Raw genomic sequence first — 27540 nt, forward strand, 5'->3', positions numbered from 1 at the left:
GTACCCAAGAAGCTCTTAATTTCCAAAAGGTTGGTGACTTCTCTGTCAATGTGATCTAATAAAAGAGCTGTACCAGTGTTAAAAAAAACAATTAAATAAAAATACAACCCCAACCTCAGTTAACGTTTATTTTTCCATGGCACATAACGATAAAAAAATACACCAACTTACAATTCAGTGTGACAAAGCAAAAGTATTAATTGGTGCATAAAATATATATATATATATATATATATATACACACACACATAAAACAGAGGTTTGTGGTGAGTCAGTGTAGTTCGGTGTGAGTCAAATCAGCACCAATCACAAGAGGAAAATAAAATGCAAAACAACACACTAATCTAAAGACAAATGCTTCCAGTAACATCCATCACTCAAAAGTGGTGGCTTCAATATGCAACAGTCAGTTGTTTGTGGAGCCCACTGCCCTCTAAATGAAATGTAACAGTAAATCAAGTATCACAATTGTCAAAAATAACTTAGAAAACCGGTGGAGCGTTGGTGCTCACCACCAAGACAGTTAATGGCTGTGTTTAGTTCTGACAGAAAAAAAAAACATATTGCACCTTTGTGAGAAGTTGATCAAGGTCATGTGGAATGAGCAAGTTGAAATTTACTTGTGATTCCCAAAAAGCTCAAACCCCCCCAAAAAAATAGATGAAATCAAAAGGTCATGAAAACTGTATATAAATTACTGAAAATAACCCTTTTATCAGTGAAGGAAACAACTAGTTGAAAGGTCAAGTATATCCACAACAGTTAGGTGGAAAATATAACACGGGTTAGAGGAGAGCAACCATTTAAGGTCTCTCCATGTCATCTCTGAGACTGGCACAGAGAATCTGGATGTGTTTAAATGAGCAGGAAGTGGAAAATTGGGAGCTTTAGAAACGAGGAACGCAATTACACAAGGACTAGATGCAGATGTTTGCGTAGCAAACTGAACGCTAGCTCTTTTCTCTAAGCAGATTCAACAGAGAATACGGTCAACGTTTTGGCCCTCCAATGATGCTGTAATGGCCATAATAAATGTATTACGTTATGATGGAATGATCCAGCAGCTGTTTATGATAAGCATTTGTGGTTTAAATGTTTTGAGGATTTTTTTAAAACACTCCCTCTTCAGTTTTGTTTTTAGAAACACATGGTTGGTAGGTTCCCCAACCCTGACTTAAAGCATTATGGCACAGTATAAAGGCTAGTTTTAGCCTGTAACCTGAGCCTGTATGAAAACAAGGGTGTTTTTCTAGGTCGGTATAAAAAAAAAAATCTTAAAAACAGAAGTTATGAATGAAAGCTATGGCATGTTCCAATGTTATATTCAAGTAATGTCGTTGAAGTCCCTGATACTTAAGTGGTTCATGTAAACATTAACACAGACACAGAACCGACATTTCATTCAAAGGCAGCAGCAGCAGCTTTTTATATGTACAGTACACAACTACGGTGTCTGCTTCCCCATGCTGGTCCAGTAACATCAACTCTTTGACACCAATATTTAACCTTTGTTCACCCTGCATGTGGCTGCAAGGGTTGACTTTGGAAGTGGAGGAGAGATTCTTGCAGACGGTGAGGGCGTGATAGGACTAAAGCGGGCCAGTGCAGGCTTTTTTTTAAGCTGTCGACCTCACCTGCTGTGCACGAAACTAGAAATTCTTCCACCCCTAGAGGACTAATGCAATGAGGAATTCCCAGAGGGGCCCCTTCAGGCTTGACACAGCCTACACGTGTTTAATCAATGTTTGCGGACATTCGGAACATACACATTTCCTTAACATGGCACAGACCGAACACAGAAACAGCTCTCCAATGGTGGCTCCATATTCATCTTTTTCCACACAAAATTGTGGTAGACTTAGTCTTTTAAAAAATATATAATCAAAACAGCAAAATATCCTTTCACAGCTTTGTTGTTTTGTGCACTTTTACAAACCTTGGCACTGCTTTCATCTCATTCACAGTGATGATAAGCGTTCTTTAAAGACTCTGCAGAGATTCGTCATGTCAGAGTGATGACTTCCACTGGGTCTCTCTTGTCTTTGGACCTCTGCTTGCGTTTGAGATGTCTCTGCGAGAGGGGATGAAGGGCTGGACATACCGAAGGTGTTACCGTGTCGACGGAGAGAGAAGGGGGATCTGCAAAAGGGAGCACGGGCGGCAGCACGGCAGCGTGCTCCTGATGCTGTTCTCTCCCCGTCGCCTGGCGTCACCTGTCGAAGCAGCCGGCTGCGAAGGTGTGATGGGCCCCCAGGTAGCCCCCGGTATAGGCCATGCTCAGGCAGTGGTGCGCTTCCCCGGCGAGGGCCATCTGAACGGATATGGGGCCCTGGAGTGGCAGCGCACGAGACCCTGCCTGGAGGCTGGAGGTCAGACTTGAATAGGAAGAGAAGCCACCCCCACTAGTCAGGCAAGAAGTCCCACTTAGGAGCCCCATCCGGTGGCTCTGAAAAAAGTCCTGAGACACGTTCACCACAGGTCCCAGAGCCTGAGAGTCGGCAATCGTTTGCAACTGAGACAGGGAGGGAGAATGTTGGGAAAGGTTTGGGAAGCGGTCCGGCTGAAAGAGCAGCTGTGGTGTGGTGGAGGTGCAGGACGATGAGGGTGGTCTCTGAATGGCTGACACAGGAGAGAGGTGAGAGGTTTGGCCTTGAGACTGCAGAGAGGAAGCTCGGTGTGGAGGGGTGCACTTTGTTTTGTTGGCCTCTTTTACGTCGTTGTCATGAGCACTGTGGAAAAGAAAGGTACACTTGTGTCAATTTCTGGAGTTAAGAACCCCAAACCATTTCATTCCTAGAAGCTAAGCTAGTGCTGTAGCAACACATTTACCTCCAACAGGCTGTCTGCTTACATGTTGCACAGAGGAAGAAATAAACACCACTGGTCATGTAATGTCAAATGTATGTATAAGATACTAAGATGAATGAAGGTTATTTTAGTAAATAAAAACAAACGAAATGAACTAAAATTGGAAAAAACATTTTCGTACACAAAATAAAAAAAATTTTTAGAAGACTAACTAAAACCAACTATAATTACAGCGAAAATGTCCTTTGTTTTCATCTGTCAAAATAGTTACATGAGCTTTCTGCGTCAATTTTAAATGTATTTATTTCGAATACATAGATAAAGAACGAATACTTGTGTGGTCATCACGGAATGTCAAGAACAAACACCATGTTCAAAATATTTGGACAATTGATGATAAAAAGTTAAATTAGATGGAAAAGATTGCAATCTGGTAGAGTTTGCATGTAATTAGTGTGTCTTACAGCAGCATTAGTTCAATGCACTGGGTCAGGTGGTCCCAGGTGTAGCCGGTCAGTAGATGCAGTGCAGTAGTCCAACTTGGGGAAATCTGGAGGCAGATGCGGGATGCTGCTACACATGCAGCAGCAACTTGGGATGGTCGGAAACTAAGGAAAGTGTGGTCTAAAAAAATAAAAAATAAAAAAAAAACAACAACGACCAAAAAGGTTTAGTCAGTTTTTTCACTTTTAAGGTGAGAAAGACCAGTCCAGAGCAGTCTGTTACCATTCACCTTGCAGCGAGACCTCCAGGAAGTAGTGAGTGTATTTGTCCATAAAAGCCTTGGTTTTAGAGAGGGAGGACAGGGGCCAGCCATTGTACAGATCTCCCTCTTGCACCGAGGCATTAAGGTAGTAGTCAATGAAGTGGGCCGGTGTGGGCATGCACAGATTCCAGCCAAAGGTCTCCAGCAGCAAAAGCTCCATTTTGATCAGATCCTTCTTGTTGAGAACCATGTTTAAATTACACATGAAGCCCAGTGAGTTCAGTTGCTCCAGTTTGGGTACTCTGTCCTCCTTCTCTTCAAATTTACCTGACAAGAAATGCATTGCTACATCACAATCACAGAAAATGTTCTGTTACAATATCAATTTTATAAACATACATTTCATGTACAGTGAATCCCCACATATTCACGGTTCGGCATTTGTGAATTTGTTGATTATTTTGTGGGAACCTATCCTCTTATTTGCTGGAAAAGCCACCTATTTGCAGTTTTTATGCTCAGGTCAAAGCCAAGTCTAATATAAATATGGTGGTTTGGCACCATCCGGTGGCATCTTTGTGGCAAGTCAATTATGTTGAACTCAAGGGAGGAACTATATATTTCCATGATATGAATCAGTTACACGGTGACAAGAATTAGAGCATATAAACATACCAGTAATTAAAAACATTCACTTAAAGTATTAGCTTGAAAGGACTTCAGTGAGAAACTAAAAAGTTAAATTGATGAAAAGAACTATGGAGTGGGTGTGTTTATAGATCTGTAAAAAGCTTTCGATACGATAGACCATGTTATTTATCTACAGAAATTAGAGAGATATGGGATCAGGGGAATAGGGTTGAACTGGGTAGCATCTGCCTCACAGTTCTGAGGGTTCAAATCTGGCATCGCCTGTGTGCAATTTGCATGTTTGTTCTCCCCATGCTTGCATAGGTTTTATCCAGGTAGGAGCCGTGAAAACCAAATGCAGTAAGTGTCCTTAGTCCTACCCTGCAGTGGGAGCCGTGAAAACCAAATGCAATAAGTGTAACAGATGCCTGAGTTAGCAGCCCAGGCTTTTAGAGCACTAAACCTCCAACCGGTGAAACGGTGCCAGTTCAGGTTCAAGCCCAGGGGTGGCTGGATCGCCAATAAAGCCTGAGTGCACATCATAGGGATATCTGGAGCAAATATGCTCTTTTAATACGGTAAAAATAAAACATGCTGCTATCAGACAACATGCTAAACTAAAACAGATGTTTGTCAAGTCAAGAATCTCACCTTTTTAAACAACAGGTGTAGTTTGGTCAATATTATGCTGTTAAGGAATAAACCAGGTTCAATAACACTGTATGCTGGTTGGATCAGATCCAGGTTAAATCACTTTTTCAGCACAACTGAACCACAGTTCTATTGGAAATTGATCAAAACGGTTGTTTCAAAAGGGTTGTAAATAGGTAAAATGAACTGAGTTTAAATACTGGATATTTATTTAATTATTATGGGAGGAGCACGGAAGGTGTCATTTTCAAAATGAAATTATCCCTCTCTCAAGGGGCATCTACAGAATGGTACGTACAGGGAAGGTCACAATGATTGGGTGACACTGACAGATAATTTAGGTTAACAATGTTAAGTTAAATGAGCAATTAACAGCTACGATAAAAACTGTTGCAACAAGGTTATGTTCATTCCAAAAGAGCCTTAAGCCAGGTGTCACAAATAAAGTGCTTGCTTAACCTTAGCGGATTAGTTGACCAGCACTAAAAAGCAAAGCCATTACACTAGGAAATGGAGGAACCATTACAATGCCGCTTACCGAGGACTATAGAAACCTAACTGTCTATGAATAAGTCAGCTTCAGCCCTCATATTACTGGCCTGCTCACTCACTGTATCCTTGTAGACATTACAGCAGTGCCATTATGGAGCGCACCCAGCCCAACCAGAGACACCCCCACCTCTTATTTCCATAGCAACTGGCCAAAGCCTCAGGGGTCTGTGTGACCAATGAAGAGGGAATATTCAGCCTTTAATAGTTTAACAGTCAAAAAGGTATGCTTTAAACTCAAACTTCCAAGAAAGAGCATGCAGAGACATGGTGGCAATAAGACACTGGTTCTATTGTGCACACAGGTACCATAGAGAAAAACTCAACCCTTTAGAACCATTGGCTTTGTTAAAAAAAATATGTCAAACCCTCTAAAACAAAAGGGCTTATCTCACTGGTGGAGATGAAGCCAAGACTGCAGAGACTGATTAGTCGCGGCAACTCCGGGATCCAGGACACCAAAATATTGCTTGCACTCTCACCAGGATGATGTCTCGAACAGGTCTACAGACAAGGCGACCGCTAATTCACCCGGAAGTCGCTGATATAGGACTATATAAAGTACATATATTTTTTGTGTGTATGTGTTTTAAAATACAGCAATGGAAAGTTAATTATTGATTGACTGCCTAGAGATAGCAAGACAGGTTTCCACGTGTGATTTATTAATGCAGACACACAGGCCTAATAACAGCTAGCAATTCAGACGAAACGGTTTACACTTTTAAAGTACAGGCTGGGCAATTAATTGAATTTTAATCATGATTTCACTTCTGGCTTCATGATACATTATAATCGAAGAAAAACAAGTAATGTGCAGCAGGCACGGTGCTTATTGCAGGGGCAGCTGTAGCTTGCTGTCCGTCACCCATTTGAGAGCTTGGCAGTAAAAGAAAATAAACATTTTCAGCTGAAAATGGCCCAAATGCGCATTTTCAGTTTCGGACCTAAAGACTTTTGTCACCAATCTAGAACTGCCGTAACAGGATGCTGTTATGGCGCAAGCGAAATTGGTAAGCCAGTGTGCGCTCGTATACACCAGTGGTCCCCAACCACCGGGGCAGTCTGCGGGCAATGTGATACAAAAGACATTTGGCTACAGATGTGTCCGCTATTACGAGGTTGATGCAATAAATACATTAAAATAACAAATATTGAAGCCGTAATGTGGTAACGATTACGATTAGAGTAATGATTGTATTGTGCAATTGAAAAGTATCCAGAATTATATTTATCCCATTACATAATATAAAGGCGGCACGGTGGACGACTGGTTAGAGTGTCTGCCTCACAGTTCTGAGGACCGGGGTTCAATCCCCGGCCCCGCCAGAGTGGAGTTTGCATGTTCTCCCCGTGCCTGCGTGGGTTTTCTCCGGGCACTCCGGTTTCCTCCCACATCCCAAAAACATGCGTGGTAGGTTAATTGACGACTCTAAATTGCCCATAGGTGTGAATGTGAGTGTGAATGGTTGTTTGTTTGTATGTATGTATGTGCCCTGCAATTGGCTGGAAACCAGTTCAGGGTGTACCCCGCCTCCTGCCCGATGATAGCTGGGATAGGCTCCAGTACGCCCGCGACCCTAGTGAGGAGAAGCGACTCAGAAAATGGATGGATGGATACAATATAACTGCAATAACTGTCCCACGGTAAAATTCGTGACATAATTTCAGAGCTTCACTAAATAATTTATTAGTGACGTAAGTATTCTTTTCTTTTGCTGTCAAAATCTCAAATGCAGGGGCAAAGTGTCCCGAAGTTTTGTCGGCATCCGTGAAAATAGTCCTCTATGAGGAAAACGCGTTAACGTCCATAAAATCTGTTCTGATATTTTCACAGGTTGAAGTGTTCATAAATAGATTGTAAATTTCCAAATACATTTTGGTGACGACTGAATGAAGTTTTGTAACATTAAGCAACGTTGAGATTTTTCTCTATATAAACATATGGAAAGGAAAACACTTCCATACAATCCAAATACTGTCCACAAAATCCAAAATATTGGGGCGATCATTCTGGGTTGAAGTGGGCATAAGTAGAGATGTCCACATAAATGCTGGTGACGATTTTTGTGACATTATGCTAAGGTTTTTCTCTATAGTGAGCATATAGAGTCGCCACCAAAAGCTCTCAATTGAAAACAAACATGTTTGATGTCACCCCAACTCCCTGGCAAACCGGCTAGTCTCCATGAGACGTCACGGAGACTTGAGTCACCATCAAGTTGACAACGAGTCTCTCGGCCACTGAGATAGGGATCTGATGGAGCGCTGCTCCTTCCTCCCCAGTGTGAATTTTAGCATTGACCTACTGTTGAGTGGGGGTAGGGTAGGGGGGTGTGAGTGAGAGAGCCTGAGCAGTCTGGGTGAGGGTGAACCGCAGCTCAACTGGCCAGGGGGCTAATTAGTGGAGAGGCAGTAATGGCGTCTCTCCACCAAAACAGGAAGCACTGTGAAACACTCGGCAGCGCTCGTTCTACTCGTTACATTCTGTCACCCACATATCCTCTGCTTGCATGGAGCTGTTTGCTGACGGTCTGCTATGTCCACACAGACGACGCCATAAAAAGCCATCAATACCCGCAATCTCCACATGGCCATAGTCTCTTTGATCTGAAGAGACCCTTGCGTTTTGTATTTTGAGCTCCTATGGTGTGTAATAAAATATGAGATGTCAGCTTTTAAAAAGAAAAAAATAAAGCAACTTGACACAGGCCTAAGTGCACTAATATTGCACAGAACAGCTTTTGTGCACACTTCATTTGTATGGATTTTTCTTTAAATTTATGTACAGTACTGTGAAAAAGTATTTTCCCCCTTCTCAAATTACTTTTGGGCATAGTTTCCCCACTTTGTTTTAGAGCATCAAAACATTTTTTATATCAGACCATGATAACCCAAGTAAACATAAAATGCAGTTTTTTATTGGTGACTTTTTGTTTTTTTAACTGGTAAGGGGGGGGGAAACAACTTCAAAAATACCTGGCCATCTGTGAAAAACTGATTGCCCCCTAAACCTAATAACTGGTTGGGCCACCCTCAGCAGTTTCTTCCCACATTCCAAAAACATGCATTGTAGGTTAATTGAAGACTCCAAATTGTCCATAAGTGTGAATGTGAGCGTGAATGGTTCTTTGTTTATGTACCCTGCAATTGGCTGGCAATCAGTTCAGGGTGTACCCTGCCCAGAGTCAGCTGGGATAGGTACCAGCACACCCTCGACCCTAGTAAGGATAAGCGGTTAGGCTTGTATAAACGTCCCTTCCTGTATTGGTAATGAAAAAATATTTTGGTGTGGTAAGCCCTCAGTCAGTAAGGGTTCATCATCCAAATACCAAACATACAAATGTACACCCTTCTCACTCTGACATCCATCCATCCATTGTCCTCACCATTTATCCTCACTAGGGTCGCGGGCTGCTGGAGCCTATCCCAGTTATCTTCGGGCGGGGGGCGGGGTACACCCTGAACCGGTCACCAGCCAATCGCAGGGCACATAGAAACTAACAACCATTCGCACTCACATTCACACCAACGAGCAATTTAGCGTCTTCAATCAATCTACCACGCATGTTTTTGGGATGTGGGAGGAAACCGGAGTGCCCGGAGAAAATCCACCCAGGCATGGGGAGAACAATGCAAACTCCACACAGGCAGGGCCGGGATTAGAACCCCTGTCCCAAGAACTGTGAGGCAGATAGCTAACCATTCGATCACAGTGCCGGCCTCTGACATCCAATATTAAGGAAATTATTTTAAATATTATATTGAGATGCTGGAAAGCGTATAGTATCTTGACAGTCACTTGCTGCTCAGTCCATCTACTAAACAGTTCATCTGCTAAAATACAGAACAGTGAGTCAAGCCAGCAATAGGATATTTAAGTTTACATTCAATTGTTTTGCTTTTAAAAGGGTACAGTGGTACATTCTTAAACTGTATAAAGCTGTACATACACATACTCTAAGGCAGATGGCATATAAAGACACAGGCCAGCTTTGTTTTGCTTTGGTAGAGAGCTGGTGCATTCCTAGCCAGTTAGTTCAGCCTACCCTGAATGCAGGCAGCAAGATGATCCTATCTGAAGTCAGCAGCTAGGGGAAGCAATACAATTTCCAAATGTTCACCCACTTTAAGGACAGGACACCTCTCCTTTCTTATCCTCACAACATCCACAAGTGATGGCAAAGATGAAAACAGGCTGGGTAAACAGGGTGGAGTTAAAGCTCAGGTGTTAGGAAGAAGCAAGAGAAGGATGCAGAGCCTCTTCCCAGGTGTGCAGTTTGGGGTAGAGGTGGGTGCAGGGAGGGTTTAGAAACCTGAGCGCTTTCCTGCTGCTCTACAGGAGATGGCAGGTAATTTCACTCTGAAGAAAATACAGTGCTCAACATACAGTAAATGAGCACACACCTTTCACCCTTTGAAATGGGAGTTTATTTTTTAAAAAAATTGTTCAAGAACAATTGATTAAATTCTGATCATGATTAGACTCATCGCTTTTAGGCGCTCCCTCAGCGCCCACCGCTGGCTAGTTGGCAGATTTTATATGGCACCCCTTTATGTGTCAGTCAACTCGGCCCGAAACGCAACGCTAGGTAATAAACAAGTGCTCTCCTTTTTTGGTTCATATATGAACAAACAGTGCATAGTACAGTCAGGCTTAGGTTTCAGCTAAATAGACAACAAGCGTTTTTCCATCTGTCTGTCTGATGTTTTGATTATGACTTAATATTTTTACTGTGACTGTCACACAAATCTGAAATTTATTCACTTATTGAACTTCAAATTTTGTGGACTGTTATACAATACCTGTATTTGATTTTTGGATGGTTATTCGTCTGTTATTAAGTTAATATATATTTTTTTAGATGGGATTTTTTTATATCTCACACTCGACAAATACCCTATATGAAAAAAAGCCTTTCGGCTTGTCCCCTGAGGGGTCGTCCTTTTCAATGTAAGCCTATCTCCTGCATCCTCCTCTCTAACACCAGCTGCCCTCATGTCTTCCCTCACTACATCCATCAACCTTCTCTTTGGTCTTCCTCTAGGTCCCTTGCCTGGCAGCTCCATCCTAATCATCCTCTCTCTCTCCCCTCTGGATGTGTCCAAACCATCGAACATCAACTTTATTCCTCCATAGTCCTCCATAGTTCCCACAGATCTCCATAGTTCCCACAGATCTGCACATTACGCTTGTTCTTAAAAATGGGCACCAGAACATATTTCCTCTATTCCTCAGGCATTTTCTCACCCGCTAGAATTCTGTTGAACAAGCTGGTAAAAAATTCCACAGCCACCTCTCCTAGATGCTTCCATCCCTCTACAGGTATGTCATCAGGACCAATTGCTTTTGCATTTTTTATTCTCTTTAGTGCCTTTCTAACTTTCCCCTTATTAATCATTGCCACAGCCTCGTCCACCACACATGCCTCTTTTACTCTTCCTTCTCTCTCTCATTTTCCTCATTCATCAACTCCTCAAAGTAGTCTTTCCATCTATTCAGCACACTACTGGCACCAGTCAACACATTTCCATCATCTCTAATCACCCTAACCTGCTGCACATCCTTCCCATCTCTATCCTTCTGTCTGGCAAACCATGTATAAATCTGTACTCTCTTGTCTGCCCGGATACCCTTCCTGACGCAACCCACTGCATTTATCCGGGCTTGGGACCGGCCTACAGTTTGCACTGGCTTGTGCCCCCCACAGGGCTGCATTAAAATACAAACTAATACTGAAACTAATAAAAACAAAGCATTTTTGAAAAACATAACACATTCCCTGCCAATGCCGTCCAAAGACGTCATTCAGAATCCATCTATTCCCTGCCAATGCCGTCTAAAAACGTCAATGGCGAGTCTTGTGCAGTTTGTGTGTGATTGTCAAGCCTCTGGAGAAATGCAATGAGGAATGGCACCCTGTAGAGGACAACAATGCCTTGATGTGAACGTCCCTCCCTCAGATTGAACAAGAGGAAGGAGGAGGAGGCAGGGTGCAAGAGACTGAGATAAGGCAAACATAATGGCAGAAAAGAGAGAAAACAAAATGAAAAAAAAAATCTAGAAAAAGCTTACTGTACTAGAAATCTATTGCACCAAGGCAAGAAAAATATTCCTGCGACCAACAGGAATGACGCCTTAGATTATGCGGGGGAATAAAGAACGATGCTCCGAGCCAGAATGACGCTCCGAGCCAATCACTTTGTTGCAAAGCTATCGCTCAAAATGCCGGCCCATACATATGGCGAGATTCTCTTCGCCACTTGCTGGTTGACCGTCTGCCGATCAGGATTTGAGTAAATGGGACCCGGAATCGTGATGAGTGAACTCCGTCTGGATAGCCAGCCGAGCTTCCTCCGACGAAGTCCGACAGAAGAGCTTGTTTGTAGCTCGTATTAGCTACATTTAGTGGGCAAACACGCTCCTTCAATCATTACATACATAAAAACAATTTAGTCCCACTAGTTCACATTCCAATGTAACATCTGTTGCTAGTACTGATTTGAAGTTTCCATTTCGTCCATCTTGCAGGAATTAAACACCCGCGAGTCGAACATCTTTGACAATTGCGACGAAGTAATGTTTTTTTTACCCTTGCAACACACATCAATAAAAGGTTTTCTCAAGGAATCGTATGTATTTTTTAAAACTTAAGTTTTGCATCCAGCAGACGTTCCAACTCCCATTCCAGTACGCAGTGCAACCAAAAAGGTAATTGAAAGCTTTTTTTCCCTCCACGTCAGCAATTTCAACAATGTATTTTTATAGTAATAGTTATATTTCTAAACGTTTGTGCTTCAAGCAGAAGTAGAGACTGGTTTCAAGGAGATTGACAACCGCACAAGATACCATTCACTGCCACCGAAGAATAAAATCCATGTGGATAAAACTTTGCTAGATTTTATGCACAAGGCAATAAAAACCTGGACTATTGAGCAAACGGTAGGAGGAGGAAAAAAGTGCAAGTGTGGGAGCCCCATTTGTTCATGCATTTTTGTCTAATATAAATTCTGTACATAGTTATAAATAAATTATTTTTCTGTCAAAAGTACTTTCTCAGTGTTGTTTTATGTTCAGATGTTTGAGTTTTTCACAAAAGAAAAAAAATATTGGTGTCAGTCATTGTTCTGCTTGATGCGTCTGCTTTCACAAAAAGGCTGTTTTCTCAGTTTTTGTCCTCCAGAAACAGATTTGGCTGAAAGTAGCCCATATTTGACTGCTGATTACTAAATAACGGTATAAGCTAGAGATAAAGTTTTTTTTCCGATGACAGAAGAGAGGCTGATATTTCTTTTTGCTTTGGTGTTTACATCATTATAGTAAACAATATTCTGTGAGGCTTGAAAAATCAGTGAAATTGCTTGAAAATGCCTGGCAGTCTAGTGGTTCCCTACTCGGGAAACGGCTGGCAGTGAATTGAGTTAAAACAAACAAACATGCTCTCAAAACTGATTAAAACCAACTGAATTTTGAAAAAAAAAAAAAAAAAGTAAAACTGTAATAAAAACCATAATGGAAATTACATAACTATTGTAAACCTGGTGTCTTCACATTAACAAATACCGTAATAGGCAATCAATGGCCCAGTTCTGTCGGACTATTTTGTTGCATCGTATGCCATAAAAAAATATTGATTCCAAGAACAAGCTTTACGTGTAGTATGTACTCATTGATGTTGAGCACTGTATTTTAACGGTGCTGAAGGCCTGCATACAAAGGAGTTCATAATAGTAATGAGATTAATTGGAAAAGAAAATTGATTTAGTGTCGAAAGATGACAAATTAATCTCTTATTCATGTGCTACATGAAGGATGGCTTCATGAGAACTATGAATTTAAATACAAATGCTTTTTTTGAGAAATATTCATTCTGCGCTTCATTCTGCTTTCCTTTGTGTTGACGTCCATAGAGGAATTTCCTTTACCCTCTTTAGTCCCTTTATTTGCTGCCTCATCTTTCATCAGGAGTGTGAAATTGCTCACAGCTCCATCATAGAATCTCCTTGTTGCCACCCCTGGCTGTGGCGGCTCTCACAATGCAGGTCCAAGTCGACCCTTGACCTTTATTGCTAATGGCCAGTGAAGTGGCCAGGAAAAAGCTAAGAAACAGTGTGTGTGTGTGTGTTGCTGGTGGATCTGGATCTGCCACAATGCATATAAATGTTGCTCTGATTTAGTAAGGCCGTTAACACACCACAAAATGTTCTTTTTATTCTTAAATGGCACTCTGCAAGATTAAAATAGTGCAATCAAATAGCCCGGTTTCACCGTCTATGTCAGAACTATTGTCAAACAGGATGCAGAACTTTGGAGGACGGTTCCTTTTGATACACATTTTGGGAGACCCTACTGGGTGGTTCAGTTCCAACATATCCTACTTTACAGCCCCCCTGTTTAACATCAGCCGCTGACCTGCCTTTGATGTAGCGCTACGCTCATTTCCCAACCCCCCAGGGATGGTGGCCTGCTTTTACTGGGTTCCTTGTCCCAGGACTGGCTAGCGCTGCCTGTCCAAGACAAGGTGAGAGAAACGAGTGAAAACAGACCTAGTAGTAAAAGGTAAAAGGACAACACAAGAAACAAGTCAGTCCAGTTATGTGTCTGAGGAATTTTACTTTATGTGGCTCTTGATTGGGTGATCAAGGTAAAAATATATATAGGTTCATCAAAAGGTTGCCCTAACAACCAACATGTCATTTAGCAATGTTAGCTTAAGTCTCTGCTATAGAAGCACACAACCTCCCTGCTCGCAGTCTGCATTCCCCTCCCCCTCTCTGAGAAGGGTCTGGCTGCATGTCCTGCTTGCATTGACAGGCTTTTGTTTGAGGCCTGACTCAGAGAGCATATGGCAGGTGCCCCTCAGCCCTCAGTTCCTCCCCACCCGGGGCTCAGACGCCTGTGGAGGTGCAATGTGTATAGACAATATCCCAGAGTTTCACAGGATGTTCTTTTTTTGTTTGCTATTCCGTAATCAGGTTCGGTGAGAAAAACAATACAAAAAAAAATAATGCAGCAATCAAGAATCTAATGAGGTGTAATACTAAAGCTGCATTAACACATTTGGCTTTGTGACGATAGTATTGCTCGGTGTTATTGACACTGCCAGAGAAGTATTAATTGTATCGTTTATAATTGTGGCGGTTTTTAATATTTTGGTGATTAGTGCTTGTAACTGACAATTTCACCTCTGGGGATCAATAAAGGATTGTCTTACCTTTCAACTATTTTCAAGCGGCGGTATTTTTGAAAGAGCTCTCACAACGATGTGGCGAAGATCGACGCCAAAAATCGACGCAAACTAAAACCACAATAATAAGCTGCGACATCTCTCTCAGAGTCATTAATAATGGGTGTAGATGGTCTTTGTATTTAATCTCTTTCCGCAACAGACACAGATTCATGAAATCTGTATGTATGATCATTCCAGGACATCACAGCCTTTAAGATAAGAAGTAACATGACATTCCTCAAGGATGTTGGGAGGAAAACTGCAAGGTCCCTAAAGAAATGCATCAAACAGTCAATAACACTTATTCCCAGAGGGATTGAAAATCAGCCTATAATCTTACTACAGCAAAAGAAGCTCATCCATTAACAAAAGTCCAGCCAGAAAGAAACAATGTAATAACAGGATTCAACTGTGACGACTGGGGGGGGCACAAAGGAGGGAGCGATTAATTAACCAGAACATTAAGACAGAATGAATGTGGTTGTCAAAGGCAGTTGGGCCGAGGGAGGCAGTTCGATAACTCGGCCAGATTCCAAGGCAAACTCAGGACAGATAAAAAGTGAAGATAACTCGGAATCAAATACCCTTTCAAGCCTTCATCAATCATGGCGCAGACTACCTGGAGAAGGCAGTGGCGCACAGAGGAGAGCAGCTCCATGACCCTAACACACAATCAAAAGATTCTTTTTGAAAAAAGATTCATCCACTAGAGAATCCATTAATAAGCTCTGTCCAGGTTGGTTAGACATCAATATCAATCTCAAAGCATTTCTTTTAAATGCAAACTCTCTCTCATCTTATTCTCATCCAGCCTACCAAAAAGGCAACTGTGACTGCAAAGCCTGGCCTGAACATCATTACTTGCTCGCACACAAACATACCCTCCCAAGCGAGTGGGCTCCTTTCCAGACTCCCACTTTCAACACCATCATTAGTCTAATTACCCATCATGCCAGAGGTGGCATAAATGTACCACAAAAACAAAACAAAAAAACGCAGGCAGTTCATCACACAACGTAGACTTCCATGATGTTTGTACTAATAGTAGCAACATGACAAGTAGCCACAATCTTTTTAGAATTTAAATTTTAAATAAATAAATAAAAAAGCATGGACTAAGCACTTTCAAACTCCTGGCCCAGGGACCAGATCTGGGCCACCACATCATTTTATCTGGCCCGCGAAAGCAAATGTGTGTCGACTTTGTTGTTTCTTGCTAAATTATCAAAACGGCAAATTGTCTTCACTTAATAACGCTGAGATATTGCAAGCATTTTTTGTTACCAATCATTTTGAAAGAAATGTAATAATACTGTAGTTGACAAACCTTTTTTTTTTTTTATTTGCTTCTGATTTTAAAAGTAGTTATCCATCACTTTGTTGTGTATGTAATTACATGAGGTGATAATTCATTTACAAGTACAGTATATGGGTTCACAGTCATTACGGGCCTCTGAGGGAAAACTACTACAATGTAGTCCGCGGGAAAAAAAATTTGACACCCCTGGTCTAAAACAAATTAATTCATTAAATTACTACTGATTACTACTGTAAAGTACATGACCTTTTCAACAGCCCACACTGCTCTTCTCATGAATCATGTTCCATTTAAGGTATTTAAGTTGAGTTTTTGGGGAAGTGACACCGTTTGAAACATCAGGCTAATTTTGACGCGTCGACTTATGAGCTTGTTGGTGGATATTTTTTTTCACAAACTTGTCAGCTAATCAGAGAAGAGGAGATACGTTAAGAAATAATCAAGTTAGTGATACAGTTTTACTCCAAGTTAAAGCTGTTTTATTTTATTTTTTTCATTTTTTTTTTTTTTTTTTATAAACCAGATTTTCTGTAGCCAATATCACACAAAAACGTTCCCCAAAAAGGTCTCCCACTCAACACAAAAAAATTAATTTCTCTGGAACCTGTCATCCAATTTTCTAAATTTTTGGTGTCAGGTGGAAGTGGCCAAGTGGCCAACTAGACTTAGCATTTTAACAGTGCCATTTTTGGGAAATCCTGCCACATTGCTAGTGCCTGGGCGTGAGCTTTGACCGACAGCAGCTTCTGCGTGAGTGTGTTCATGGTGTTTTACTGTTCTCCCGGCATTGGTCCAGACCAAGTATACAATATGAGGGTCATGAACGCTGAATCACACAATATAGCGAGTAACACTGTATATAGATTACAGGGCTATGGTTGGACTTACTGGCTAAGAGCAGACAGGAGAGGGCAATGACATAGAGTTGCTTGACAGCCACATCATAGTGGTCCATGAATAGGTCGAGCAGATAGACGGCCAGGTGGCGTGCCGTAGGACATAACTGGTAGCGATTACTCAGGATGGCCAATAAGTCTGCAAAGTACCGACGCATACCAATCTGCGGCGAATGGGCTCGGTAGACTGGTAATTTCAGCTCCTGGAAAAGAGAGGGAAAGAACATGTAAATGCTTGTGGTGGAGTTAGCAGGGTATAGAGGAAGCAGTGGTGAGAGGGTAGTAAACTTAGTAGTAAGCACACATCTCCTGCTGACAGAGTTTACGGGCGTCGGAGAGGTGCTGTGGGGCTAAAACACTTAAAACTCATAAACCTCCATTTACATCGCATCTTGATTATGGCGTCAACAAATTTCAATATAATTTATTTCTCCTTCCTTGCAGATAGAAGGAACTCATTTGGGTCACTGAAGAGGTCTCAGCGTATCAGGCATGGGTGTTGGTGTCTGTGTGTGGTTAGTTGGGTTGGGGGGGGGGGGGGTAGTCCCTCTAAGAGATGGGGGAATGGATAGGATTATGTTTCACCTCCTATTCATGTTCAATTAGCCGCATGTGTTTGGAAGGAAGATCCTCAGGAGCATTACCATTGAATCAGCCTCGGTATCTCCTCACTCAGCCATAGAAAAAAAACAAAACTAAGAGCGCACAAGGGTCAAGTTTCGGCATCTTCCCCAGAGTATTAAAGGCAGATTTTGCTTTGCGCAAACTCAGAGGAGCTCAAGCTGCTTATGCCAGAAAATATTTGTGCTTTCAAAAATGTTTTGCTCTCTGAGAAGCTAAGTAAAAACAAAGGCTTTTGATTTGGATTTATTCGGAGAGTGGGGATTGCCAGGGTAATCCTATTTGAATATTGTGAAGCGTTGTTACATGCCAAAAATTACAATGGGACAGTTGCTTAGGCGCAAGCTTGCATTAGGCTAAGGTCAACATTGTGCAGAACATAAATTGGTATGAGGGCAAACTGTACTTGTAGGATCACACAAAATGTCACCTATTTATTTTGAACATCATTAAAAAAAAAAACTCTTATCAGAGTAACTCTTAAATGGAATCCAAAAATAAACAGTGCCCCCATCCCCAAATCCATCTAAAGTAACTCCACCCCCTATGCCAGAATCAGCCATACCATCCAGTCTGCCCCAAACACTCCTCCCACTGCTTCAACCCCTGCCTCCAGTCCATCTGTCTGTCTGAGGGTACATGGGCTGCAGGAGAACAGGGGTGTGTATGAAAGGGGGGGTTCTTAAGAGCTGGGGATTGGGGCTCAGGGGGTAGAGTGGAGAGGTGCCTTAGTGGGGGACTTGCACCATAATTAAGGATTCCGCAGCTGCCTCTGGCTGATTTGCATGTCTGGTTATTTTGCCACATGCTCCACAATGACACTATCTCCCACATCAGGGCATTAGCACTGCAGCAAATGCCATTGAGGCTCACCAAGTAGACAACAGTAGTGAAATAAGGAGTGATTTGGTCATTGTCTATCACAGTACGTACTCCTAGTTATTTACAAATGTTGAATATGTCTACTACAATTACCCCAGAGAGACAAACTTTGTGCAGCAGCCAATGTAGCAATTTTTACTGGTCGCCAGCCAATCGCAGGGCACATATAAACCATCAACCATACGCACTCTCATTCTCACCTACGGGGGAATTTAGTATTTTCAATTATCCTACCATGCATGTTTTTGGGATGTGGGAAGAAACAGAACAACTCAAACAAGCGAGGCAGGATTTGAACCCTGGTCCTCAGAACTGTGAGGGAGATGTGCTAACCAGTCGTACACCATGCTGCCTGACACAGCATCAATGTAGTTAATTTTCTTTCTGGAGAAGCATTATTGTTAGGCGTGTAATGTTTCATTTTAGCAACGATTCAATTCTTATCACGATTCGTGGTTGCAGATTCGATGTAAGGATGATCTTGGTTCATTTAGAACGATACGATCCAAAACGATTCACTGGCTGGAAATCAATTCAGTAGCTTTTTAGCCAAAGAAAAATCAACCACTGTGACAGAAATAAATGGCCAGTGCAGGTGAAATTTCCTAAATTCCTGTTGTTTTTTGTAAATGAATCAGGTAAAATGAATTATGGTCTAAAGATTTTCCTGATGTACAGTACTTGTATTGCTTTGCAATAAAACAACTTTACTTGCCAGGCCACTCAGCCTTGAACTCTACTGAGCGATGTGTTTACCACAAACGCATCTATGTTAGCGGCTAGCGAGCGAAGCTGACCTCGCTTGAAAGGCTTCAAGGTGCATGACGAGGCGAGTCACACACAAGCATCCATACTAATAATTTCTTGTTCGCCGCCTTCTCCTCTGCCATCCGCCAGGCACACACACGCACACACATACAAGGGTTCATAGATAGCGCTGTGCTGACTGCTATGTGCTAACTGAAAAAATAAAGCTAACTAAAAGGAATTACAAGTGTGATTCTTGGAAATACAACAGATACACACCTCCATTTAAACTTTGCCATGCGTAAATCACATGCTTTATTTCCTAGTATCGATACAATTGTTTGATTACCTTTTAAAACGAATAGATTTTTGTCCAGAAGGCAAACTTGCCCAGCAATGATCCATCTAGATAGATCGTAGGTAAACAAAACATCGTTGTAATGAATGAATCGTTAAATCCCTAGTTATAGGCACTATTATGCCGAAATCACTGTGCTTTGCCACTATGGTTTTGACTGTTAAGTACTCAAGCAAGCCCTGGCTAAAGACTTAATGTTCCCTCCATTTTACAGGCTGCTCTTTTGTCGTTTTGAACTCAAACACAATGTCAAATATTACCACTGTACTTTTTACCAGTTATCGATGTTTGCTTTTTCAGGCTACTAAAAGGCCGTTGTGTAAACGAACAGCCGAATCAACTCCATCCATCCATCCATCCATTTTCTGAGCCGCTTCTCCTCACTAGGGTCGCGGGCGTGCTGGAGCCTATCCCAGCTATCATTGGGCAGGAGGCTGGGTACACCCTGAACTGGTTGCCAGCCAATCGCAGGGCACATACAAACAACCAACCATTCGCACTCACATTCACACTTACGGGCAATTTAGAGTTTTCAATTAACGTGCATGTTTTTGGGATGTGGGAGGAAACCGGAGTGCCTGGAGAAAACCCACGCAGGCACGGGGAGAACATGCAACTCCACACAGGCGGGGCCGGGGATTGAACCCCGCTCCTCAGAACTGTGAGGCTGACGCGCTAACCAGTCGGCCACCATGCCGCCCGAATCAACTCCTATGATACATATTAAAGGTCCCGTATTTTGCCAAACTTTATTAAATTAAAATCATCCACTCAGTCTTGAGTTCCAGTCGTTTTTCTGCAGAGGCTCATTCGAATTTCTCAAGCTTATCTCTCGTAACTAGTGAAGATCTCCACATATCTCTCCACTCCCGAGCCAGTGTTGTCAACATAAACACGTGTGCTCTCACAAGTGGGTCTTCTACATGGAGGCAACCAATCAGAGTAAAGGGGGTGGTCTTAGCCAAATATAGACAAAGCGGATACAAAACTGGGTCAAACAGAAGTAGCTGTCAAAGGGGCTTTTTCTGGACACTCGTATGACAAAACCAAGCTGTTTGTGTGTGTGTGTGTGTGTGTGTGTGGGGGGGGGGGTTGTTTTTAGTCTTTTTAACTAAATCAAATTGACACTTTTATACTCAGTCCATGTTAGAGAGTCGCTCTATGGGGATATGAATAGCCGAAATATGGGACCTTTAAGTTTCTTGTGAAAATGGCTCCTAAAGGTGGAAACAGTAAGGAGACCAGTATGAGTTGATTATTTACCTTTTTGATTTGCTCCCCTAGGAAGATTATATTCCTACCCTTATACGTTTCTGTTTCTCTGTTTGTAAGCAGGTTTAAATTAAGAAAAATACAAAATACAGGCTGGCTTAGATGTACGTTAGGGGGAAGACCATTTTAAATGAGCATTGCTCCGAGTTAAGGATTGTCATTTTTACGAAATATAAATGAAACCCCGAATTATTCAAACTCTGGCCAAATTTGAAACACTTTTTGTTAATTGAATAGGTATCTCATATTGAAATAATCATGTTACAGAAGGATTGTTAGCGATATGAATAAAAATCTTATTAGATTTTCATTTTAAAAACACATACAGGTAGTTGGAAAACTATTCATATCCCTTTTCTTATTGCATTTTTTAAATTACAATAAATCAAATCACAATCTTTTGTACGATTCTAAAGGATCCTTTTAAATTTTACCACAATCCAGCATGTTATAATCCACTACACATTTACAACAGTAATTTACCTGTATTGTCTGTAAAGTAGGACTACTTGCGGACATGCTCGTTTTTGTCCAAATGTAAAAAAATCAAATGAAAGCAGTAAATATTTTACAGTCTTTTGCCACTTGGGTTACTTCAAGCTATATGTAAGTAAAGTAAGTAACTACATATTTATACAGCACTTTCATAGAGAGGACACAAAAAGTGCTTTAGATAAGGGGTGTTAAAAATTTTTTGTCACAGGCCACATTATAGTTATGGTTTACCTTGGAGCACCTTTATAACCGTGAAACCCATCCACCCATCCATTTCCGTACCGCTTATCCTCACTAGGGTCACGGATATGCTGGAGCCTACCCCAACTTACTGCGGGCAGGAGGCGGGGTACACCACGAACTGGTTGCCAGCCAAACGCAGGGCACATATAAACAAACGACCAGTCGCACTGACATTCACACCTACGGGGGAATTTAGAATTTTTAATTATCCTACCATGCATGTTGGGAGGAAACTGGAGTACCCGCAGAAAAAGCAGAACATGCAAACTCCACACAGGGGAGGCCAGATTTAAACCCGGGCCCTCAGAACTGTGAGGCGGATCTGCTAACCAGTCGTCCACCGTGCCGTGACTGTGAAACCCATCCATCCATTTTCTGAGCCGCTTCTCCTCACTAGGGTCGCGGGCGTGCTGGAGCCTATCCCAGCTATCATCGGGCAGGAGGCGGGGTACACCCTGAACTGGTTGCCAGCCAATCGCAAACAACCATTCGCACTCACAGTCACACCTACGGGCAATTTAGAGTCACCGATTAATGCATGTTTTTGGGATGTGAGAGGAAACCGGAGTGCCCGGAGAAAACCCACGCAGGCACGGGTAGAACATGCAAACTCCACGCAGGAGGGGCCGGGGATTGAACCCCGGTCATCAGAACTCTGAGGCTGACGCTCTAACCAGTCGGTCACCGTGCCGTGACTGTGAAACCATACATTGTAAATCTAATTGACTCATCATATTATTACAGAAGTCAAGGAAAATAGTTTGTTCTAATATTGTATTAATTAAAACAAGGGATTTGATAACAAAACCAATGCCTGCAATATGTCAACATTATTAAAAGTGAATACAATTTGTAATTGTACAGATTTTTAGCAAGAAACAAAAAACCGAGCATGATTTGCTTTAGCGGACCACGATATATTTAACGGACCTTGAGTGTGACACTTGTGCGTTAGAGAAATAAAAAAACACAAACATTATACAGTTATGTGTAGAGTCCCCTCCAAAAGTATTGTAACGGCAGGGTCAATCCCTCTGTTTTTGTTGTATACTGAAGACATTTCCATTTCAGATCAAAAGATGAATTTGAGACTAAAGTTCCGAATTCCAGCTTTTATTTCATGGTATTTACAGCTAGATGGGTTGAACAACTCAGGACATAGCACATTTTGTGTGAACCCACCCACTTTTTAATTGAGCAAAAATATTGGAATGTGTGACTGATGGGTGTTTCTAGTTGCTTAGGTGTTGCCTTTTATTCACTGCTCAAACAGATGAAAAGTGGGGGTTTTTTTTGGCTTTGGGTTTCACCTGTTAAAACTGCATTTGCTGTTAAGCAAGCGTGAAGACCAGAGAGCTCTCTATGGGAGAAAATAAAATTTTGAAGCTGAGAGAAGAGGGGAAAATCAATCAGAACTATCGATTAGTGGATTGTGATCTTTATCACAATCCACTGTTCAAGAACTACACAGACCATACCACAAGATGCAAACCACTCATCAGCAAAAAGAATCGGAAGGCCAGATTGGATTGTTCAAAGAAGTACAGAGATGAGCCACAGACCAAGATTAACCTCTACCAAAGTGATGAAAAGGCCAAAGTATGGAAAAAGGAAGGATCTACTCATTATCCAAAACACAAGCTCATCTGTAAAACATGGTGGAGGCAATGTTATGGCTTGGGCTTGCATGGTTGCTTCTGGAATGGGCTCACTAGTCTTTATTGATTATGTAACTTATGACGATAGCAGAAGAATGCATTCTGAAGTCTACAAAACCATTTTGTCTGGTAATTTATACAGAAACATGCATCCAAACTAATCGGGAGAAGCTTCATCATGCAACAAGATAATTACCCAAAACACACTGCCAAGACAACAAAGGACTTCATCAGGGGGGAAGAGTGGAAGGTCTTAGACTGGCCAAGGCAATCACCAGACCTTAACCCAATAGAGCATGCATTTTACCTCCTGAAGAGGAGACTGAAGGGAGAAAGCCCCAGCAACAAACAAGGACTGAAAGAGGCTGCAGGCCTGGAAAAGCAATTCAATGCAACAGTCTGGTGAAGTCAGTGGGTCGCAGGCTTGATGTAGTAATTGCAAGTAAGGGTTATGCCACCAAATATTAAATGTTATTCACTTTTAAGTTAATGTAGTAATGTCTTTTCCAATACTTTTTCTCACTTGAAAAGAGGGTGGCTTCAAACAAAAGGTGCTCTGTCCTGAGTTGTCCTGTTGTTGTCCTATTCTGTCCTGAATACCATGAAATAAAAGCTGGAATCCTGAACTTTTGTCTCATTCATCTTTTGATCTGAAACCCAAATGTCTTCAGTATACAACGAAAACAAAGGAATTGACCTTGCCGTTCCAATGCCTTTGGAGGGGACTGTATACAGTTAATACAAGAAAAAAGAAAGAAAAATGGAAAAGGATAAACAAGCATTCACAAAATAAAAATTTCATTTAGCTAAATTTGACCAGTCACTGATGGTCAGAGGTAAGTAGAGTAGCCAAATATTGTACTCAAGTAAGAGTACTGTTACTTTAGAAAAATATGACTCAAGTAAAAGTAGTCATCCATATATTTACTTGAGTAAGAAAGTACTCAATGAAAAAAAACTACAAGAGTAATATGTGAGTAACTTCTGATTTATTTCTTTTTAAATCAGCGCATGAACATCAAGGAAAAAAATAATAATAAATGGGAGTCGACACACACCTGCCACCATTTCAATTTTTAACTGCCCAAAAACCAACACCACATGCATTGGGCCGTACAGAAACATTTGCTTCATTCACTTAAGTGACTTCAGGAAGAAGCCGTTTGCTGACCAGACTTAGTGATTGTGTGTGTGCTAATTTTGCCACATCCACTGCCAAAACAACAGGAAAAACATTTGCAACTGACTTGCAAGGTGTTTTCTCAAGTTAGAAGTGGGTTGAAATACCCAAGTTTGGGCAGTCACAATTTAAGAGCTGCATGACAAAGCTGTTGTTTTTTTGGTCTGTAAACACACTCGCGGGGCTGTTTTTGTTTTTTTACCAAAAAGAGTCATTTTGATTGGCTCGCGAAGGCTACGTGCGCGGTCATGTGACTGCCTTGTGTCGTCTGATTGGTGAATTGGAGTCAAATGACAGTGTTCATGTTTGATTGGCGCAACGGGCGCTCTATGCGGAAGGAGTCTAAAAATAGAGGCGCACACGCATGAATGGATAAGTAAAAGCAGCAAACGGCATGTCGGTCATTGTAACAGAGTAAAAGTATCGATCCTTCACATAAATACTCAAGTAAAAGTAAAAAATACAGTGCATTTAAAGTACTCCGACAAGTAGTTTATCGAAACTGTTACTTGAGTAAATGTAACTGAGTAAATGTAGCGCGTTACTACCCACCTCTGTCGATGGTGTAGTGGTACATTTGCCTGACTTGGGTGCAGGCAGCATGGGTTCAGTTCCCACTCAGTAACAGTGTGAATGTGAGTGTGAATAGTTGTCTGTGTCTATGTGCCCTGCGACTGACTGCAGACTAGTTCAGGGCGTATTCCGCCTTTTGCCCGAAGTCAGCTGGGATTTGCTCCAACGCCACGCAACCGTGAACAGGATGAGCGTTATTGAGAATGGATGGATGGATGAATTTTGACCAGGCAATTAATCATTTTTAGCTTTAACGTCACAGTTTTACAATCAAACAATGTCTCAAAGTGGAGTGGTTTTTTTCTCATTTTGACAGACGTTTATTTAACCTTTAAATGAGTTAGCATTTAAGTTTTGTTTTTTAATTAAGGAAAATTGCATGTTGCCTTAATTGGGTTAAAAAAAATTGTCAAGAGTTTCACAAGTCGTGGAGAACTTTGCCACTACATTAATTTTAGGCCACTGTGAAAATATTCTTGATAATAGTTTGGCCTTTGAAAATAGATGCAAGGAGCATGTCTCAGACATGGACTGAAGGAAATTCTAGGGGCCGTGCCACACTGTTTTGTGTGTGTGATGTGACGCTCCTCCGAAGCCACAGGAGCCTAACACAAAACATCACAAATGAACCATCTCTGACAGTTTATTTGCAGCTCAGTCTACATAGAGACATCCAGGCCATCTGACAGCTCACTCTGAATCACACACTGTCTCTGAATGGATGATTGTGCAAGAAAATGTCTCATTTTGAGCTCCCATAAACAAAATCCCAATCTTATGCCTTTCCACTCAACACGCACAGGATATTTGAAAAGGACATCCAAAACCTTCTGTCTGAGTGTGATGCTGGCATAAACTTGAAGGTGCCAGTCAACTGACAGATGTCGCTATTAAAGTGGCACAGGGGGAGAAATATGACTATGCTTAAGGTTAATTAACTATTCTCAATTAATGAGCATCAACTCATTCATTCAATTACTCATAATTCAATTTAGATAACATTAAATGGACAAGTGGGCCGTGTAATTATATTTCTCCTGCTATGTTAAAGTAGAACATCAAGATACTTTGTTCAGACGTGACTGCTATTTTTTTTTTTAATCAAACGTGAATCCATATTTTGCAAACCTAACATACCTTTAAAGGGGAGAACAGCAAGAAAAGCACAAGTCAAAGTAAGTGGCGGACCATTAATTTGGTACATGAGCCTTCAGTTGGGACTTACCCAACTTAATCCACCTCTTAATATCACCATTATCATATCACAATTATAGAAACCATCAATACTGTACAAAAGTGCAATACAACAGCACACAACTGTGCCATTTACATCATCTGGAGCAGTTCAGAATCACAGTTCCATTGCCAATAAAGTTTAAGTTACATTGGCCAGAACTATTGAATCTGAAGGTCTTGGGCCGATTAGTTTGACAACAGGTGGTAGAGGCTGAAATCTGATTGGGGAAAAAAATATATAACGTTCACATACATTTACTTATAAGCAGTGCAGCTAAGAGAAATGTTACAAAATGAAGAGAACTGACTGTTGGTAATAAATTTATACAATTCCCTGGATCAAATTTTTTAATGTTGGTTGTAAATGTAAGTCAGTGCTTCTGATAGTATGCTCCTGACAGTCCACCACTGGTAACAGCAGGATTTTCTGTTACTGCATAAGTGCTACATTTCTGCCGTCAACAGCATAACAGTTGCTGGCAAGGTGAACTCACCTTGATGCGGAGGGACTGATGGATGTCTGCAGCAAGCTGTCCTTTCCACCATTGCAACTCCCTGTCCATCTTTTCCCATCCAGAGGAGACTTCCAGAATCTGCTAGTACCTGCCGAGACACATGTTCAAAAACATCAATTGTCAAGCTGACATGGGTTACAATACCACTCTTCCGCCCCTCAATATATTGACTTACAAAAGTCATTTTTATAAGACTATTACAGTCAACAACATGGATGCCTTTCGATGGATTTCAAAGCATCCTAAGCTAAAAAGTTCATATTCGATGTTGGTGTGAGGCCATTTCCTATGGTGAGGAATTTAAATAGCCCGACCACGCTGCTGGTCAAATCCAGAACATGGTAACCATTTTAATAGTAGTGAAACAAACTACGAGTCACAACCACATTTTTTATTTTTATTTTTTTATTCCAACGTGTTAGCAGCACGACAAGCTACACACAAGTTACAGAGCTCACAACACTCGTGTAAAAAAAAAGAAAACGGCGAGAAAAGGAGCACGTCGTGAAATTACTCAGCCCCTCGACTAGGACACGTTTAATTTCCTCTTTAATACAACAAGAAAACTTTCCACATCCGAGCTTCTTCAATGTGCCACTTACCACTCCGACAGGAATGCCCCCCAGACCCTTTGTCTCAGTCCGACATCCTGAATGAGAGAACTCCGCTTCGGTTCAACTTAAAAAAATAAAAGCCCTCTTTATTGGGTAAAAAAAAAAAAGGGGGGGGGGGACTTTTGAGTATCCTGACAAGTTCGCACAAAGGCAACTGACTCCTGACCCCCGGGCCGGACCGTTTCGCGTGCTGTGTTCACACTTTTCCGAGAGGTTTTCTCGGCGGTGGTAACAAAGTCGCCTGCTCAGTGCTCGCTTGTCGGCTGCACCAGCTGCCGCCGTTGCGACGCGAGGCTCGTGCGCTTGACTTGAAAGTCCTTCCTGCGAACTGGGAAATGTAGTCCTCTTCAAAGCGGTC

General features: G+C 41.7%; 1 protein-coding gene across 2 annotated transcripts; it reads right to left on the reverse strand.

Moving 5' to 3' along the window:
• Positions 1-70: 70 nt before the first annotated feature.
• Positions 71-27540, reverse strand: ccnjl (cyclin J-like). Of its 2 annotated transcripts, XM_061685648.1 has the most exons (6): positions 27171-27540; positions 26548-26656; positions 16781-16991; positions 3542-3841; positions 3273-3432; positions 71-2729 (listed from the first exon to the last, which is right to left on the reverse strand). In XM_061685648.1, the coding sequence occupies exons 2-6, from the start codon at positions 26614-26616 to the stop codon at positions 2210-2212; spliced, it is 1260 nt and encodes a 419-aa protein (XP_061541632.1). In that variant the 5' UTR covers positions 26617-26656; positions 27171-27540; the 3' UTR covers positions 71-2209. The 2 variants fall into 2 exon arrangements, with proteins under 2 accessions (XP_061541632.1, XP_061541633.1); XM_061685649.1 differs by lacking the exon at positions 16781-16991.

This window comes from Phycodurus eques, chromosome 9, assembly GCF_024500275.1.
Source record: "Phycodurus eques isolate BA_2022a chromosome 9, UOR_Pequ_1.1, whole genome shotgun sequence".
Taxonomy (NCBI): domain Eukaryota; kingdom Metazoa; phylum Chordata; class Actinopteri; order Syngnathiformes; family Syngnathidae; genus Phycodurus; species Phycodurus eques.